Raw genomic sequence first — 19,250 nt, 5'->3', positions numbered from 1 at the left:
CCCCTTCCAGTCCCTGCACCATTGTGGATTCACAATCCCCCTCCCTGTGGAAGTCAGGCAGGTGAGGGGATGTCGGTCCCCCTGTGCCCTCTCAGGTCTCACTCACTGGGCCTGGTCTTGCTGAAGCGGCCCCACTGCCTAGGGTGGGCTCGGGCTGCCTGCCTTGTTGGCTGTAGGCTCCAGGCAGCCCCAAGGCCTACACACATCCCCATACTGTTCCCGGCAGGAATAGGTGGCAGCCTGACCACGGAGTCCACGCCCACTCCCCTTACTGCCCACTCTGCCTGTGGGGACGTGGGGGCACCAGCACGGCCCAAGGAAGGCAGAGCCCTTTCCATGAGGCGGTGCCTGAGGGGTGGGGGCCAGACCGCCAGGGCTGTGAGAGCGGGGCCTGCACACTGGGCGCTGCGGCTCCCCTGCTGGCAAGGCCATGCACCAGCGGTGGCCCGCGGCCTCGCTCGGGCCAGGACGGCTCACCCAAAGCTTCCCTGGGCCTGGGTGAGATGGTGAGACGGTGCCCACAGGCAGAAGGACACATACCCTCTCCAGTAGCCCCCAAGCCCCCACGCAGATGGGGGCCAAGCCAGAGCACGAATTCCCTGCCGCGTCCTCCTTCAAATCAGGAATAAAATGCTGGCCATGACAGAGCCCTGAGGCATGCCACTGAGACCTTCTCCATGGTGCTGGCCTTCAGTTAACAGGATTACTTGGACTCTACCATTTTTAAAAGCCTTTTTAAAAATGTCAGCTATGTTTTCATAATTAAAAATGTACCATTTGGGTTATAAAAGAAACATGCTTATCTTGATAAATTAAGAAAATTTAGTAAAGAACAAAAAAGAAAATAAAAATCCATGGCCTACTGCCCAGAGATAAGCACATTCACATTTGCTGTATTCCTTCCAGTCCCTTCTGTATATGTATGCACACAAAATTGAGATCAGCCTGTAAATTTATATCCTTCTTTCAAAAAGCAAACAAACAGAAGCTGGCCCGGTGGCATAGTGGTTAAATTTGTGCACTCCACTTCAGCAACCTGGGGTCCGTGGGTCACATCCTGGGCACAGACCTACACACTGGTCATCAAGCCACGCTGAGGCAGCGTCCCACGTACAAAACAGAGGAAGACTGGCACAGATGTTAGCTCAGGGACAATCTTCCCCACCAGAGAAAAACAGAGAGTGAAAAATAAAGCAAACAAAATAAACTTGACTTTATGGGGTAACCATTTCCCAATGCCCTTCAACATGCTTTGAAAGTGGGATTAATTGGCAGCCTCATATTCTGCCATATAGACAGATTATAATTTATTTAACTAGACCCCTGTTAGCAGGCAATTTAGATTGTTCCCACTCATTTATGCTTAGAAATAAGGTCATGACCTTTGTCTTGTTCCTAAAACTTCACCCACAGCTCTGACAATTGCTTTGGGAAAGAGTCATAGAAATGTGTGACCGGGGCAAACAAGAGGCAGCTTGCTCAGAGCAGATATAAACACTGTCCCAATCCTTCTAGAAACACGGACACATTTACACTCCTGCCAGGAGACTGCACCGCTCCATTCACCCAAACCAGCAGCGCGTCCCTCTTCTTAATCTTAACACAGCTGATGCTTTAAAAATGGCAAACTATTTTAGTCCTTTGATTAATAGTAAAATAAATATTTTCCCCACTTTTTGGCCATTTGTATTTTTTCTTCTGCTGTTTATTCCCATTGCCAATTCTGTTCTTCCTATGACTTATAAGAGCTCTTCATAGGTTAGGGGATCTTTGCCATACTGCTAATGTCTTTCTGACTTGTGGTTTGCCTTTTAGTTGTTTTTTGACAGAAGTTTTATATTTTAAGTATTCAAATATATCTATCTTCCCCTTTACAATCCTTCTTTTGTATTGATTCTTAGGAAGCCCTGACAACCAATATGTTCTTGATTTGTATGGTTTAAATAGTTAATGTTTTATTGGCCTATAATTATCATATGATATATTTAATTTACTATGTATGAAATTTATATTTATCATGTATTAATTTATAATGCCTAATAACCATTCCATTTATATTTATCACGTGTTAAGTAATCTATATGAGGGATGTTTTCAGAGCTATACGTTATTCAATTGATCTGTTAATACTTATGCAAATACAGTATGATTTTCATTATTTTTGCTTTACAAGATGTTTGAAGCAAATTCCTTGTTATTTACTTGGCTTTCAAGGCTTTCCCAGGCATTCTTGACTGTTTATGCTTCTAGCTGAATCTTAGAATCATCTCATCAAATGTCCGGTTATTAATGTGGGAAAAATCACCATCCCTCCCACACCCAGCCTTCCTGGAAGGAACAGCGTATGGTCTCTTTGTTTATTTTTTTTTCCTCTCATTAACAACGAGGGATTTTCTTGTCAGGGCTTATATCTGTCTTGTCAGAACTATTCCAGGTAGTTTAGATTTTTGGTTACTGTTGTAAAGGGAACTTTTCTCTCCCTGTTATCCCTACTCCCAGGGCATTGTAGGTTCACAGGAATTATTGATTTTTGTATAATTATCTTATATTTGGTCATGTCACTAAACTCCTTTATTAACTCTAAAAGTTTACAATGGATTCTTTTGGGTTTTTAGGCACATAATTATCAGCAAACAATTATAATTTTATCTCTTTTTTTCCAATATTGGTTTCATGTCATATGACATTGTCTAGAATTTTCAGAACCTCAGTAACAAACTTATGTGTCTCCCTTTTTTTTTTTTGTGAGGAAGATTGTTGCTGAGCTAACATCTGTGGCAATCTTTCTCTATTTTATGTGGGATGCCGCCACAGCATGGCCTGATGAGCAGTGCTAGGTCCATGCCCAGGATCCAAACCTGCAAACCCTGGGCTGGCGAAGTGGAGCGGGTGAACTTAACTGCTGCGCCACCAGGCCGGCCCTGGTGTGTCTCTTTCTTGTTGGCAATTTTGCTGTAACTGCTTCAGCGAGGGCAGTGTTCTCCGAAGCCTGCTCTGCAGAGTGCCGATTACGTGAGGAGAAGGGCTCCGCTGAGAAACAGGTCTGAGAAGCCCTGTGTGCTGATCCATCCCTTGGAGGGTCACCATGCCGTTTCCACAGCAAAGCCTCGAGAAACTCTGCTGCCAGGAATACTTTGACAAGCATTTCCTAGATTGATTTGACCATGGAACCCCTCTGTTTTCCTGTGTAAACATCTATGAACATCCTAAGAATTAGCTATGCGGGACACTTTAGGAACATGTGCTTCTCTTTCTACTTTTAAATAAAATTTTGGTTGTCATGTTACCATCTGTTACTAGTGTTCACAGATTTTTATAAACCAGGAGCTGCCCTCTCGGCTCCTATGGAGCCCATCATGCCCCTTGCCCTGATGGTGCCTTCAGTGTCAGGGGCTCCTGGGCTCTTTCTCAGATTCCCCCAACTCGGCACGCTTCCCTGTGCACCCCCACACCTGTCTTTGCTAACAAGGTCCGTCTCTTCTCTCCAGGCTCCACACTCCCAAGCCAGCCCCTCCCTGGCTATCTCCACCGGGATGGACGGCACCAGGCACCTCAAGCGCAACACATCTCAATTGAACTCATCGCCTTTCTCCTCCAAGTGCTGCTTCTCCTCTGCTGTTCTCCATCCCGGGGGTCAGCATCACCATCTGCCTGCTGCCCAAGGCAGAGTCTCAGTGTATCTCCACCTCTACCCACACAGCGCCCACGCCCTCCTGACCTGCCTTCCTAAACTTCTCTTTCCTCTGTCTTCCCTTCTCCACCCCTGTGGCCATGATCCCAGGACAGTCCACCATTGTCTTCCCTTCGATGGCACCCACACCCTCCTAAGCCACAGCTCCCACCACCTGTTCTGCACACAGGAGCCCCCTTCTCAGACATGCAAATCAGATCATGTCATTCTCCTGCTTGAAACTGACGTCCTGAGAAAACCAAACCCCTTGGCAGGACATGCAAGGCCCTCATGATCTGCTTCTGGCTTCGTCAACAATGTCCATCCTGGCATTCTTCCCTCTAGTCAGACTCAGCTGCGCTCTGTTCCTCCAACTCACCCTGCTCTCTCTCCCTTTCCAGCCTTTGAATCCCAAACATCTCCATGCTGGTACTTCCCTCTTTCACTCCCTTCCTCTGGCTGAAAAGTCACTCCACCAGTCGCCTGCCCCACTTTTCCCCATCGAGCCCCTGAGCCCCTTTCTGCACCTCTGTTCTAGAAGCAGCCGTTGAGGTCAGGGCCCATGTCAGTGACCCAGCACAGCACTCGGCACACAGAAGCCCTTCAAAAAGTATTTGTTAGATGACAAGGTTTGTCATTAGGCAAACTGATGTGATGAATTATATGAACAGACTCCTTGATACTGACCAATTGCTATATCCTAGAATAAACCTTATTTTATCGTGGTGGGAGTTTCTCATATGCAATACTGAATCAAATGCTTAATGCCTCAGGATGTTTACACCTACTTCTGGAAGTGAGACAGGTCTGTACTGTACTTTGTCTTGGACATGCTACTTTTGGCAGCTTTGAGTGTAGGAATCACATTAACTATAAAAATAAATTGGGTGGATTTCAGAATACATATATTTACATATTCTGAAACAGTTTATACAGTATTGTATTATCCTTGCTCAATAATTCCTTGCACATGAATAAGAGTGCTGGCAAAAATAGATTATCTGACTCCCTATTTAGAGTTCTTTTCAAGATAATCTTGAAAACGGTGAAGACCTTGAGTTCCCACCATGGTTATGGGACTTATTATGGCGTCCTCTACATTTTTTGGAGAGAGCTTTGAAATATTGCCATTTCCCAGGAAATCCTTGATCTCCCAGGATCTCCACATCCCTGAGTCAGAGATCCTCACATTCTCACCTTCCGGTTTTGACTCTCTTCTGCAAATATTGGACTGTGACCGCACATTCCTTCTCCCTGCCTGCAGCAGTTAAGGAAAAAGATCAAGTAGAAATGCCTTTGGGTTAAAATAAATGAGGCTTTGTTCCATCGAATAATCAATACTGGGAAGGAGATAGACTCTCTTTAGGCCAAATAAGAGCCAAAGCTTTGCCAGCACTGGTAAGCAATTAACCGTGTACAATTTCCAAATTTTCTCTTTAATCAATATGGGGGCAATCAGGGGAAAATGCAAGCTGCCATCCAGCACCCAGACCAATTGGCGTTTCTTCTCCCCTTTCTTCCCTAAGACCTGAAGTTTCCCATTTCCCCTTGCCAGAGGTAGAAAGAAAGACAGGGATATAACTATGCCCATCTCTCATGATAAAGGCCTGAAAATTCAGATATGGGAGGGTCCTCATGGAGGGGCCCCAGGCCCAGAATGGAAGGGCTGGAAGGACCCTGCCTAGGGAGGGGGCAGAAAGTGGGGAGAAAGGGAACATGTTGATAGCCACTCCACTGGGGACAGAGGAAAGTCCTATGGAACATTCCAATGACCCCTGCCTGTGAATGGAGGCTGGAACTGGATTGCTGCCTGCCCCAGCCTTCCCTCCCCTGGGTCTGTGTGGTCTAGAGGCCACGTGGGACAAAGGACTCCATGAGCCTCTTGCCGCTCTCCCAGTCAGTTCACCTACAGAGGAAGGCATGCACATCCTCTCCTCCACTGGTCACCACTGGGTGTCCGTGCAACAGGATGGGGAGAAGGCTCAAGGGGAGATCTCCCAACGGCTGTCCCGAGTTCCTACTCCTCTGCAGGGATTATACATAGGCACCCTTTCTAATCTTTGGTTTGAGATCCCACTCTGTGTTTCTAGATTAAATATGCCAGAGATTTGCTTTTCCAAAGGCTCTCTTGATTGATTCTATTACTCCTTTCTACTTTCTCATTGATTGATTTCTGCTTTTTCTGAACTACTTACTTAGTTTTGCTTTCCTTAGGTTTCTAGTTTGGGGTTATTGTTGACATTTGTTCTAACTTATTGAGTTGGATGCAGGGTTAACATGTTTTCATTCTTCTTGTGTGACCTTGGAAAGCACCTGTGAATTTGCCTCTGAATACAGCTTTGGCCACACCCCATAGGTTTTGATCTGTAGTGATCTTGTTTTCATTAGTTTTCCAAATAGCCTGCAACTGCAGCTCTAATATTCTCCTTCCTAGGAGATTTTTCTTTTTTTAATTTTCAAAGGAATTGGATTTTTTCAGTTTATACATCTTTCTCCTCCTCCTCCTTTTGGGGCACTGAGTCAAGAATCTAGCCTGAATACTTTTTGCTGTATAAAATTCACTGAAATTTTCTTCATGACCTAAAGTACTTTTGCAATTTTTAAGTGTTCTATGATTCCTCAAAAAGAAGGCATATCTTTCTGTAGGGCAAGGAAAAAGTAATATAACTACTAATTTAACTTTATTCATTATATTCTTCGAAGTTTCTACACCTCTTAAAATGTAATCTGTTAAAGGTCTTGAAAAGGGTATGAAAGACTCCTGCAGTTAGGTTTTTGTCAATTTCTCATCTGTTCTGATGGTCTGCTTAGGCATATTTTATGTTCTCTGTGGGGTGCATAAAGGACCACAACTGATGTGCTTGCTGTGGTCACTTCTGTCACTTTAGAGTGACCTGCTTCCCAAGGGAAGGAGAGTGGGCTCAAGGTCCACTGTTCCTGAAATTTGTCTTGCCAGATGAGTCCTTCATTTCCCTTTTCATACTGTGGGCTTCGTAAGTTGTGTGCAGTTTGATTTTATTTTTTGAGACTGAGACTCCCTGTCTTTGAATAAAGGAGTTAACTCTTCACATAATTACCACACCTGATACACCTGATCTTATTGTAATTTGATTTTCTATACACCAAGTGAGGTCAGACCACAGACTCTAGAATTTGGCTGCCAGGGTGAGAAGCCCAACTCCCAAGGAGCCAACTGACCACTCACCTGGCATGCCACTGAATCATGTTAAGCCTCTGCGTCCTTATCTGTGAAGTGAGGATCCTTATCTGTGAAGTGAGGATTGTCACAGCTCTGCCTCCCCGTCTATCCCTGGATTAAGTGGGCTCATGCATGTAAAGTGCTGCCATGCTGCCTGGCACCACCAGGCCCCTTCCCTTCTCACTGTCTCCCATTGTGGGGCACCCTTCATCTTCCCTTCTCAGGTCACTGCCTCTGGGGGCTTCCTGCCCTGCTACATAGACCTGTGAACAGTGCTAGGAAAGATGGTTCCAGGCTTACAGTGAGAGGAGGAAGGGAGGGCAAGAGAGCCCAGTCAGGGCAGAGGCTGCGCGCATGAGAAGAGGACACGGGTTGAAGACCTGGGCAGGGGTTGAAGCAAGGGGTGTACTAATGACACGTTTCTGCTTTGACATCTGGGGCCTGCTGACTGTGGAGGGACTCACCAGATAGTCACCACTCACGAGGGAGTGTGCTTTCAAATGCAAACCACTCAATCCAGAGCCCACCCGCACTACCTCCTGTAGGGGCGCCCCCACCCTGGGCGCTGCCCCCCGCCCTAATCACCCAGGGCCAGGTACCAGACAACCAGGGACAGCCCTGTGTCCCAGAGCCCACAGAAATTATTCAAACCAGACAATCCTAAGCCTGCTTACTCTGCTTCACCGGGTCCCTCCTGCGGAAACCACAATAAAGCTCTTGCCTGGTACCCCCTCCTTCTGCCTCCGGACCCACCCAGTGCTGCCCCCTGTGGCCCTGCATGGTGGGATCTGGCAGTCACAAACCATCTCTTCCACGGCAGCCACCTCCTGATCTGTTGGCCTCACCACACGAATAACAACAAAACGTACATTTTAAAGCAGGGAGTGAGGGAGCAGGAAAATGGGGGTGGCTCCTAAGTTTCTAGTTGCTTAGAGGAACCACAAGGCGGCTGGGGAGAGGCAGGGGGTTTTGCAGACACAAACCCTTTCAAAGGAGGCCCGTGCCCGCCCGGAGAGCCCCGTTCGTCCCAGGGTGGGTGCAGGCGCTGGTGCGTCAGGAAGGCACCGGCCCGCGGCATGCACTCACCTTCCCGTGGCTCAGCAGGATTATCCGCACCAGCACGACATTGATGTGGGCCCCCAGGGAGTCGTCATGATAGATTTCGTTCACCTGAAAAACAACCAGGGAGGAGTCAGCAGGAATCTTAGGCCCAAGGACCAGCCCTGGTTTTGCAAATGGCGTCACCACCCAACCAGCCCCCAGGCAGAAATCTGGGACCCCCAATTCCTTCCTCTTTCCCATACTTTACACCCAGGCATCACCATCAACTTTGAATCCATCCCTTCCTTTCCCTCTGCACCCCCTCCTGCAGCCATCACCCCTGCCTGTGTTACTGCAACCCGCTCCTCAGTGGCCCCCCTGCCAACACAGGCAGTCTCCACCTGGAGCCTGACCTTGGATGGAGACATTGACCTCTAATTCACTCTAGCCTCTGAATGCACGTCGTATTTCCTTCAAGAGTGAACATGGCGACAAACCCCAGCGGCTTGGACAGTGGGGGGACTGCCCCGCGGAAATCTCTCCACAGCTGCTGCAGGTGGCTGTGAAATGTTATCTATGCTCCTCACTCCCAGGAGAAGGAGTCATTTTAGACCCACCACCAGGTCTGATTTCTCACGTGTGAATCAAGAGCAGATATTAGTCTGTCACAAAGGTGCTCGCGTGTTCTGTTCTGATAACTGTAAAAATAACCTTTGTATTTTGATTAGTCTTTTATTCTCATGTATTTTATTTGTTGTATTTAAAAACATTTTCTGAGCAGGTGCTTATGGGCTTCACCAGATATCAAAAGGGTCCACAGCAAAAAGTTGTGAGGAGCCCCCACTCTCCCCGGCATAGCTGGCATGACCTTCCAGAACCCTTGGCCATGTTACCCTGGGCTTCACGCTGACAGAGCCTTCCTTGCCCTTGACCCCAGCCCCACACACTCTCAGGACCCTACGTGAATGGATCCTTGCTTCCACCAGCTTCGTTGGTGAGCAAACCCTACTCCTCCTGGAGGCTCAGCCTTGTGGCCACTTCCTCCTAGAAGGGCCTCCCCAGGTGTGATTTGCTCTTCAGTGAGCCCCAGTGTCCATAACTTCTTGAGCTCTCTGTGTTCCCCCTGGACTGTAAGCTGCACAGTTACCTGAATTTTCCCTGCATGGCCCCAGCACCCAGGACACAGCAGCCCACGGCAGGTACTAAGGACACACCCCCACTGGGAGGATCACCCCAGTCGTATCATCACTGAGAGCAGAGGCATGAGCTGGCCATGCAGCCTGCCCTGTGAGCAGACTGAGCTCAGAGGCTACTGACCAGCCCTTTGTGAGGGCAGATCTGGTCAGGCGCACCTCCCAGGGCCCACTCTGCCATCTCAGGCCAGCGCCATACCCCCGCTAAACCCCAACTGTTAGAATCTCTATCTAAGCAACAGTAATTGATACCTATTAACAGTAGGAAGACCCTTCAGGAAATCTGAGACTTAACAAGGAAAATCAAATCGTGATGGATGGATGGGCAGGCACACAGGACATGTGAGACAAGGCCACTGTCACAGTTGCTGTGTGTAGAGAGCGCACCAATGGGAGGGCCAAGCTGACGTGCATACCAGTCCCTGTGAGGCCACCATCCAGCCCTAAGCTCAGCCCCTGCCAGGAGCTTCTCCCCAGCACACCCACCTTCTCACTATAATCGGGTTCCCCGCCCTGACCTGGCTTTCCTGCAGGGCAGGGGCGACTAAGAGCCCTACAGGAGCACGGATGGCCCCCAGGACTCAGTGCGTGAGTCTGAAGAGGGAGGGTCAGCACCCCGCACCTGCCCCTTGGGTGTCTGCCAGATGCCCGGGGCCCACCTGGTCGCCTGCAGCTGACAGGGTGGAGCCCCAGGAGGCTGTGCCCACTCACCCAGGCCGTGCTGTCCTCTCTGTAAACAAGGATGACAGCGCCCATCTCACAAAGCTTTGCGAGGACTCCACTTCCACACACGCGCCATGGCATGACGTTTGTGAAAGCAGTGACACTGCTCTTCCCACCGCCGGGGAACCATAGTCCCCCGCAGCCCCCAGCGGGGTGAGGGGCAGGGGCATACCCAAAACACAGACTGCCTTGCCCAGCTGCAAGGGTCAAGCTAGATTGTTTAGTCCACAGGGACACAATAGCCCTAAAAGCCAGTTTCTCTTAAGAGAGAAAGGGTCTTTGGTCTCCAAAGTATTGCTCTATCTCTCATGAGCAAAACTGGGCCAATCTGGCTCACGGGGTTTAACTGAAAGTCGGGTGCAAAAACACAGAGGACGGGACCCTGGGAGGGCCAGCTGCAGCTGGAGGGGCAGCAGGGAGGAGAGCAGACAAAGGCTGGGGTCGTGAGGGGCGTGCTTCCCGATGGGATTAGTGCCCTCATAGGAAGAGGCACCAGAGGGCTTGTTCTTGCTCTCCGTCCCTCTCACGTTCGCGCACTCTCTCTGTCGCGTGAGGACAGGGCCGGAAGGTGGCCCTCTGCAAGCCGGGAACAGGGCCTTCACTAGTAACCAGACTGGCGGGCCCCTTGATCTCGGACTTCCAGCCTCCAGACCCCGTGAGAAATAAACGCATGCTGTTTAACCCCGCCGCCTGCGTCATTTTGCTGGAGAAGCCCGAGCTGACATTTAAGACAAGCCTGGAGTCAGAGCTTAACCTCTGACCTGACGATTCCCCCCAAAGACTTTTCAACAGCAAGCGCCTGAGCACCCCCCACCGGCCGGGGTGCATTCTCCCTCCTATCCTGGGATATGAGAACTAAAGAAAGCTGTGTTTCTCCCCACGTTGGAACTTTGGTGTATAAATGTCCATCCCACCACACATAACCCCTCGGCCCAGTGACAAGCCCCTCACGGGTTCTCAACGGGAATTCTCCAACGGAGCCCCCTGCCTGGGCTCTAGCTGAGCCTACTATCCCCAGGGGCTGGAACTGTGTGGCTTGGCCTCTGCTTCTCCACGGCCCATGGCAGGCACCCAGCAGACCCAGCAGAGACGTTGACCCCACTGCACACCAGCCATCATGTTAGCACTGGAGACTCAGCAGCGAACCAGGAGGGAGCCACTCTTTTTAGGAGGTGGAGAGGGACATCTGGATGTAACAAAACCAGCTCCATGATCTTGACGATGCTGACGAGGCTGCAAGGGAAAGGCAGAGAACCTGGAGGGCACATGAATGGTGAATCTGCCCTGGGGGGATTGGGGAGCCTCCTAAAGAGGTGGCATTTTGTGTCAGAGTTGAGAAAGGACAGCAAGTTAGCTCAGCAAAGCAGGGATGGTGCTCCCGACGGAACAGCATGTGCAAACATCCTGGGGTCAGAGTCCCAGGAAGGAGGAGGGGGAGTGAGCCCCTGAGGCCAGATCATTCAGGCATTCAGATCCATAGGCTTCCAACTCTACTCAAAGAGCAGTGGGTGACATGGGGCCAAGAGGGGGCACCACCTCTTATGAAGATTATTCGGGCTCCTTACGGAGAGCAGATTGAGGTTTCCACTGCCATGGTCAGGATGTGGGAGTGTGGGGCTCAGATCCGGGACAAGCGGAGAGAAGCGACAGACATGAGGAGTGACTTGATTGGAACGGGGGGCCCCTCTCACACAACCCTCGGACACCCGGGGCCCGCTCAGCCCCTTCCCTCGCTGACAAACAGAGGCAGTCCATCTTTGCTCTGCACAGGGTTGGGGAGGGAGAAGTGTCCTGGGGTCATCTCTCCAGAAAACGAGGGGCTTGGGGGTCCCTCAACAGCCTGGAGGGGAACGCCACTCCGAAGCCCATGCTCTGACTGCACGTCTCGGGGCGGTCTGCGGGCCACCTCCAGGGGACCTGCCTGGCACACACCAAGAAGCTCTGAGCCGTGGGCACAGCCCTCTGAGGACAGGAGACCCGGCTTGTTACTCCAAAGGGCTTCGGGCTGAGTTCACAGAATCCTCTCACTTTATGCTCCCAACAGCCCAGTGAGGAGGGGTGGGCAGCCCCACCTGAGTGATGAGGGAGCTGAGGGCGGTCCCCATAGGGAGGAAGGAGACACAGGCAGCACCTCCCGGGCTCCTGGCCCAGACCCTGCCCGTTGGGGCCCACCAGCCTCCTGTGCTCCCGGCCCCACCTCCGGGGCCCAGAGCGGCCGCTCTCATCTCAGGCAGGGGTCCTGTGTCCTCCTTGGGCACTGGGCAGGTCTGACCCTGGCTCCTGATTTGGGACAGGAGGTGACCAGAACCCCAGGAACCCCACACCTAGCACCGAGCCTGTGAGGCAGAGGGGCGAGTGTCCTGCTGGCGGTGGGGGTGAGGCCCCAGGGCCTGGGACGTCAGGTCACTGAGCCAGGCCTCTGGCTGGGGCGGCTCTGTCTTTGGAGCTGCCCATCAGCTGGGCTGGGTGCTCTAACTCTGGCCTCAGAGGCCACCTGGGCCTCCTGGGCTGCTGAGGAGCAAGCCAGGCACATCCTGAGTGCAGCCAGCAGATGGCCAGCGGGGAGGCCAGGACACGGGCCAGGCCAGCGGCCAAGCCTGCTCTTGAGACTCCCCTGCCTGCCCAGTGCGGTGGCCTCCAACTGTGGTGCCTTCCTCAGTTTTCTCCCCTAGGAAGGCTCTACCCTTCCACATGGGACGCAGCTCCACACAGTCTACTCCTCTCGGGAGGCAGGGCTGTGAGCCAGGCCATGCCCCGGCCTCGCTCTGTGACACTGGCACCTCTCGGCAGCTGCTGGCCTTCTGGGGAGCCCTTTAGGTGGACTCCCTCAAGGTCAGGCCCCAGCAGCCCCCTCCCAGAGGGCAGGGTCCTGTGTCCCCCTCTCCCCGCTGTGACCAGCTGTCCTGGGCCAGCTCCTTGCTCATTAGCTGGGTGCGGCAGAGACCTCAAACCAGCACCCAGGTTCCCCTCTGGTGTCTGGCTCCCAACCCCACCCTGTGACTCGTCAGGAGGAGAAATGGCAGAATGCAGGGCTGTGGGGCAGGGGAGACGCAGGCGGTGCTGAAGAGGGGCCCACTGTCCTTGTCTTCTGCTGGCCTGTGAAACTGCCAGAGCCCCGAGTCCAGCTGCCTCTGGCTCCCTACGAGATGCGGCTCAGATGCTGTGGTGAGGCCAGAAGTCCAAGGGCCCACCTGGGCATGGGGACCACAGGGCATAACAAGCAAAATTCCCAGTGAAACACTTGAATCCTTAGAGGGACACAGCTACACAATTTCTGCCCAGCAGAGAGCTGACACGTGTGGCAAATCACGACCGAAGACAGAGGCAGCCTCCTAACATCTTCCTCCCATCTCTCCTGCTCGGACCCCTCATCTCCCAGACAGGCAAGCAGGTACAGGGGCTCCAGCGCCTTTCTGTCTCCTGTTCTGCCCACTCCCACATACCACTCTTCATGGTGTCACCACTCAGAGCAGATCTGACCTCCTTCCTCTGCCTGAAACCCTCAATGGCTCCCCAGTGCCTTCAGGAGCAAGCCCTTGGGGCCCTCTCCAAACTCACCCTGCGCGGCTTCTCTGTGCTCTACTTCAGCTCCTCTCCTCCAGGAACCCTCACTCCTGACAGCTCCACCCTCCCCAAAGTCTGGCTCCCTCTCCTGCTGCTTGTGCAAGGGCTCACGCCTGGAATTCCCTCTTCCCTCTTCCAGCCCCCGAATTCTTGAAATATCTGAAGAGCATTTGAAAAAACAGTCATAGTAATAACTGTGTTTCAAAGGAGGGGGGGGAGTTACTCCCCTGCTTGACCTTCCACTCCCACCCCAGGGCCTTCCCACTGCAAGTGGAATAAAATTGAAGCTCTGTGGCCTCATCTCAGGTCACCCCAGGCCTTGCTCACTGTGGTCCAGCTGCAGGCCTTGGAGCTCCTTGCACAGGCAGCCCATCCCTACCTCAGGGCCTTGGCACTTGCTGTGCCCTCTGGCTTCTCATGCTCTTCCCCCAGCACAACTGTCCCCTGCTCAAAGCAAGCCCCTAAGGCACCCCCTGACGTAGTTGCTCCCAGACTGGACTATGCACTTGATATGGAGGCACCTCTCCTCCTTGTCACCGCTGTGTGCCCAGCAGTGTCAAGCACACAGTAGATCTCAGTAAAGAGTTTTGAATGAACAAATGAGTGAATAACTTTGGAGCATGGGGAACAAGAGGAAATGGGCAGAATGTGTGACAGCAGCGGGTCCAGGATGCCCCGTAATGACGGAGGCCCCAGCCAGGAGCACAAGTCGTCACTGTCGTCATCGTCGTGGTGTCCCGCCCCGGCCCCCGGTCGCCTCCTCCCTCCCCGGCCTATGCACTGGGGGAAGCTGCTCTGCTCTGTCTATACCTCCAGGGGAAGGGAAGCCGGGACAATGTCCTTGAGCCCTGACTGAGAAATTGATCCTGGAATCTTTAAACCTTGGGGGAAGATGTTTGCAGCACAGCCCTCCTCCGTGCAGAGAGGCCCAGGGCTCTCTCGTTTGGGGAAGTACATTGCAATGCGCCTTTTGCTTTTGCAAAGAGGCAGCCAAGTTCCTGTTTGGAATAGACAATAAGGAAGGCCGCGGCTCTGCATGGTAATGTAAAAGTTTGCCTTCTCTGTGGGAGAGTTCCACCCCAGGCCCTGTGGGCCCTGGCAGGTGGCCTGAGGCTGCTGGCAGAGGTGACTTTCTCCTCTGCCAGGGTGGGGAGACCAGCCAGGCAAGGGGAGACTGGTGCAGGAGTTGGGGCTTCTCCGGGGGCAGAGCTGCTGGTGGGGCTCTTATCCCTTGTGCCAGCCTTCAGGAGGGCCACCAGCTCGTTCGTGGAGCCGAGCTTTGGCGATTAAGAGGCAGCCTGTGCTGCACCTGGTTGGGGAGCCAGCCAGGCCTGGAGGAGTCTGTAGCGAGGCCTTGGGAGGCAGGTGCACAACCCACTTTGTGGCTTCCCTGGGAACCCCTGAAATAACTGGGCAGGAGGCTGGTCTCCCTGAGGGCCCCGTGGAGGGGCGGAGGAGGGCGTGCCACTGGAAGCTGGGGCGGAGCTCTGCCGGCTTCCTGGAGGACGGTTCCCATCCGTGTGTGTCCCATGATGCGTAAGGGGCTGTGAAAGAGGCCTCATGGTGAGAGCAACCATTCCCTCTGCAGGTCTGGGTCCCCCGCTCTTTCTTCTGCAGATGCTTCCGAGGCGAGGCAACAGCAAACACGCTACTCTGGCCACTGCTCAAAATATCAGACTGTCGTGAAAGGCAAACGGGCAGGAATGGAACTACTCAGGTCAAGCCAATAAAAATGGGAGGCAGAGCCCTCCTGCAGCAGCACACAGAGCACGTCCCCAGCACCCCGCCCCACTCCTCCCACGAGAGTGAAACTGTCCTGGTCCCCAGTGCTGCGCCAGCCCACACTTGGCGGGGCCTGGGGACATCTCTGCAGGTCCCCAGGAGAGGACAGGGCTCCTCCGCTGCAGGCCAGCAGGTCAACATCTGGAACCCAGTGGAGGTTCAACAAATGTTTACTGTGCAAATGCATGGAGACACAAATGCAACAACAGAGCGTCCTTAAAAAATTGTCGTGTTGGTGCTAATCACTCCCCCACTGCTCCTGCAGGCGGCGCGGGGTCTGGCAGGCTGGGCCACCATCCTGCCCTGTGACTCGGGCCTGGTGCTTTGCTTGCTGGGGCCTCAGTTTCCTCATCTGTGGCGTGGAGGTGGTCCTAGTCCTCACCCCTCAGGTGGTGACCAGGACCGCCCTCCACAAGGTGTCTAAAGCATCTAGCAAAATCCCAGGCAGAGCACAGGGTCCGTACAGCCGACTTCAAATGACGGATGGCCACACGCCCTGAGCCGTTTCCCTGGGGCCCCAACCAAGCTGCACGCCCAGGCATTTTCCAGAGCCCACGCTGCTGCTCACAGGGTGCTTGTGTGTGTGACCTGGGCTTCTCCCTGCCGGCCCTGCCGCACGGGACAGACTGTCTCACCATCGCTCAGGGCCTGACCTTCCCGCTCACACCCCACAACTCATCAGAAGGGGACGATGCTGCAAAACAGGAAGCACAGACTCCGCTGAGGCCATAGAGGATGTGGCTGAAGCCACAGGCCAGGGCTCGATGTCCCCCTGAGGCCACTGTTTAGAGGCCAATGACAGGGAAGGAGCAGAGAAGGCAGGGATCTTGATTCCTGCTGGCAGCGGCCCTGGCCCTGGAGAGCCTGCTAACGTCACCTGCCTCCCTGGCACCCCCAGCCCCCAGGGTTGCCTGAGCCCAGAGCCCTGGGGCCAGCTCGGAACCGCATCCAGAAGAAGCCCTGCAGGGAGGGGCCCCTCATGACAAGATCTTGTGGCACGCTCACCTCCCCCACCAGCCTCAGAGCCTGCGGGTACAACCCCACTCCTGTGACGTGAGCTCTGTCACCTGTGTCCAACTGGGCACCATGATGCCATCTGAAAACAATGATTTTTATTGCTCCCGTAAATCATTCTCTTCTGTGGCCCTATCACCATTTTGACCCAAGGAAAGAGAGGGGAAATGGCACTTTGAGGAGAGGGTGCCATGGCACTCGGGAAGCCCCCAGGGATGGGAATGGGGGAGGAGCAGGGAGGTGGTTGAGGAGAGGCAGGAAGTCAGACCCAGGGTTATGGCCCGCCATCCCTGCCACTGTGCCACATACCTTTAGGGTCAAACAGATAGATCCCGGGGTTTGGGCCTGCTTCCCACTTGGACCAATGGCAGAAGCAGAAGCCACTCCGCATGTGGTGCTCAGTGGGAGGTGAGAAACGGGAGGGCTTGTGTGAGTGAACTAGCCTGGGGAGCAGCCTGGCTCCCAGCTCCAGAGGGGAGCGTATGGGTTCCAGAAGCTCCCATCTTACACTGGTTGGGGTGGGGGGTAGCTGGCTGTGGACTGAGAGAGGTTGCAGAGTGGACAGGTCACCACGGCACTGGACCTGGACCGGGCAGGGCACCTGAGCAGCCTGGGGAAAGAGCCCGGGCCAGACCTGACACCCCTCACAGGAAAGACGGCGAGCACTCCGGCCAGCCTCCCCACTGCCGCTAGGGCCCCAGGGGACCCTCGTGATAGGAGGAAGGGAGAGACCCTGCCCAGCAGGTGTTGACCCAGAGGAGACTGAGGAAACCACGGCAGTGCAGACTGTCGCCTGGGGCCCCAGCTCAGGCAGGGGCTCAGGAGGAATGCAGAGTGCCCTGAGGTTCAGAAGCATCAGGGCAGCCCTACTCCATCGTTACAGCTCAAGCCAGGGTCGGCTCTGGGACACATTCCCCCCCCCCCCCCCCCCCCCCCCCCCCATTCCCCCCCAACTGGGATTGAAACAAGCCGCCTCCTGGACACAGCAGGAAACGGTTTGTCCCGCCGTGCAGCACGCGGGCCCTGCACCACACGACTCTGTCTGAGTCACCGAGCTCCTGTGCAGACCTCTGTCCCAGGTGAGCAGTGCGTTGACCACCTGGGCACAGGCTCGCAACAGGCGCCCCGAAGCGTGGAGCAGGGGGAGGCAGGAGCGGGTGAGAGGACAGAGCCCAGAACCAAGGGAGAGTGGCAGAGTTCCTGGAGGCACAAGTCCCCGCAGATCATTCCTGGGTCTGCAGGGCCACAGGGAGCCCACAGGCCCATCTCCTTGCCAGGCTCGGGCAGGGGGCGCAAGAGGACTGCCCTGCCCCACAGCTGGCGGTCCCCGCCTGCCCTGCGCTGCCCTGCGCTCAGCTAACCGGATGCCGCTCCCCTCCAGGCTGCCCCTCTGCTGCACCATCACATCCCGACCCCCTCATTTGCTCATCAGACTGCTCACCACTCCCTTGCTCCGCTGGGCCTGTGCCCCTGAGGACCCCAGGCTCTTCTGCATCCTTAGCTGCTGCATCCTCAGTGCCTAGAACCCGTTTGGCTCCCAAAGCTTCAAGATCAAGTCCCAGCTGCCCCCATCTGCCTAGTCTGTCCCTCTGAGGCCTCCCTGCCCTGCACCCCACGCCTGCCCCACACCCCATCTCCCACTCCAGGGACATGCTGTGGGTGTGGCGCCCTCTGCTTGGAATGGCACCCCCACCATTCCACTGGGGAAACACCAACTCTGCAATCAAAACCAGCTCCAGGCTCATCTCCACTGTGTCCTTCCTCCCAGCCAGGCAGAGGGCGCCAGGTGTGCCTGGGGCTGCGAAGGCCTTGTTCCCCTTGCTGTGATAAGGCAGGCAAGCGTGTCCCCAAGACAACCAAGCTGCTCGAGGACACAGCGGGCTGGTTTGGCAGATGTCACGGACATACCTTGTTGGTCAGTTCTGATCTTCCTAAACCCATGTCCTCACCTCACGACCTTTCACCTCCCACCCCCTGCAGGGGAGCGCCGCCATCCCTGTTTTCCATGGGGGAACTGATGCTCAGAGGGCAGGGGAACCTCACCCCTACGAGTGCGACTGGGAGCCGCTGTGAAGGCTTTGGAAGGCAACTGACAAACCTGCGGAACTTAAGGTGGCCCGTCCCGTGAGCTGGCGGCTTACACCTCAGCGTCCGTGACAGAGGGACAGCCGGGGTGTCAGGGGGAAGGGACAAGGTCCCTGAAGCTACCAGGACTCCTTCCCATGGACAGGTGGGGTCCATTTCTTACGGGAGTCAGTGGGACCGTAGTCCCTTGGTGGGAATTCCTCTACTCACTGACTCCCGCATGGAGAAGACGTAAGCCCCCCGTGCCGGCCTTCGCCAGGCGCTGAACACGCAGCGCCCGGCAAGCAGACTCCCACTCTGACCCTTCCGAGACACAGCGCCAAGGGGCCTGGCAGCAGCAGGACCTCAGGACCGCTCAACAGCAACTTGGCACAGGGGACAGCCCAGGGGGGCCTGGGCAGGAGTGACCGTCCACACCGGCCCAGACAGGGAGCCGCTCTGCTTTTCTGGCTCAGCTGTCACCTCCTGGCTGGCATCTGCACAAGACAAGCTCTGTAGCTATCTCAAGCTGTCACCAAGAAGTGACAATGCCTGACTCTCCTTGTCCATGGGGACTCCAACTCCCGCTTTGACAACCATCAACTCTCCCAGGGAGACCAAGGAAAGGCTGCTCCGAGGCCTCCTGTCAGCTGTCAGCAGAAGGGGGGTGGGGGAGAGTAGGGCGGGGAGGGGGGGAGGGGAGATGGGGGCTGGGAGGGGGTGGGAGAGAATGGGGCAGGGAGGAGGGTGGGGGAGAGCGAGGTGGGGTTGGGGTCGGGGAGAAGGGGGTGGGGCTGCTGCAGACTTCAGGGAGGAAGAGGCAGCAGAGGTAATGACATGCCGTGGGACCCCCACGGGGATGTTCTCCACCTGCAACATCCTCACTGGGGAGGGGGTCTACTGTCCACCCCATCCCCACTGGAATGTGAGCTCCATGCAGGCAGGACCCCCAGGCTTGCCCACCACAGCACTCCAGCACCTATGATGGTGGCTGGCACAT

General features: G+C 54.5%; 1 protein-coding gene across 1 annotated transcript in view; it reads right to left on the bottom strand.

The window, feature by feature from the left end:
* Positions 1-19,250, bottom strand: part of ADAMTS2 (ADAM metallopeptidase with thrombospondin type 1 motif 2) — a 215,476-nt gene that overhangs the window by 60,827 nt on the left and 135,399 nt on the right. Inside the window, exon 5 of the mRNA XM_046667680.1 lies at positions 7,956-8,039. Within this exon, the coding sequence (XP_046523636.1) occupies positions 7,956-8,039 (84 nt within the window). The remainder of the gene's footprint in view (positions 1-7,955; positions 8,040-19,250) is intronic.

This window comes from Equus quagga, chromosome 7 (genome assembly GCF_021613505.1).
Source record: "Equus quagga isolate Etosha38 chromosome 7, UCLA_HA_Equagga_1.0, whole genome shotgun sequence".
Classification (NCBI taxonomy): domain Eukaryota; kingdom Metazoa; phylum Chordata; class Mammalia; order Perissodactyla; family Equidae; genus Equus; species Equus quagga.
The sequence above is the reverse complement of the archived record's forward strand: the minus strand, read 5'-3'. Positions and strand labels throughout refer to the sequence as shown.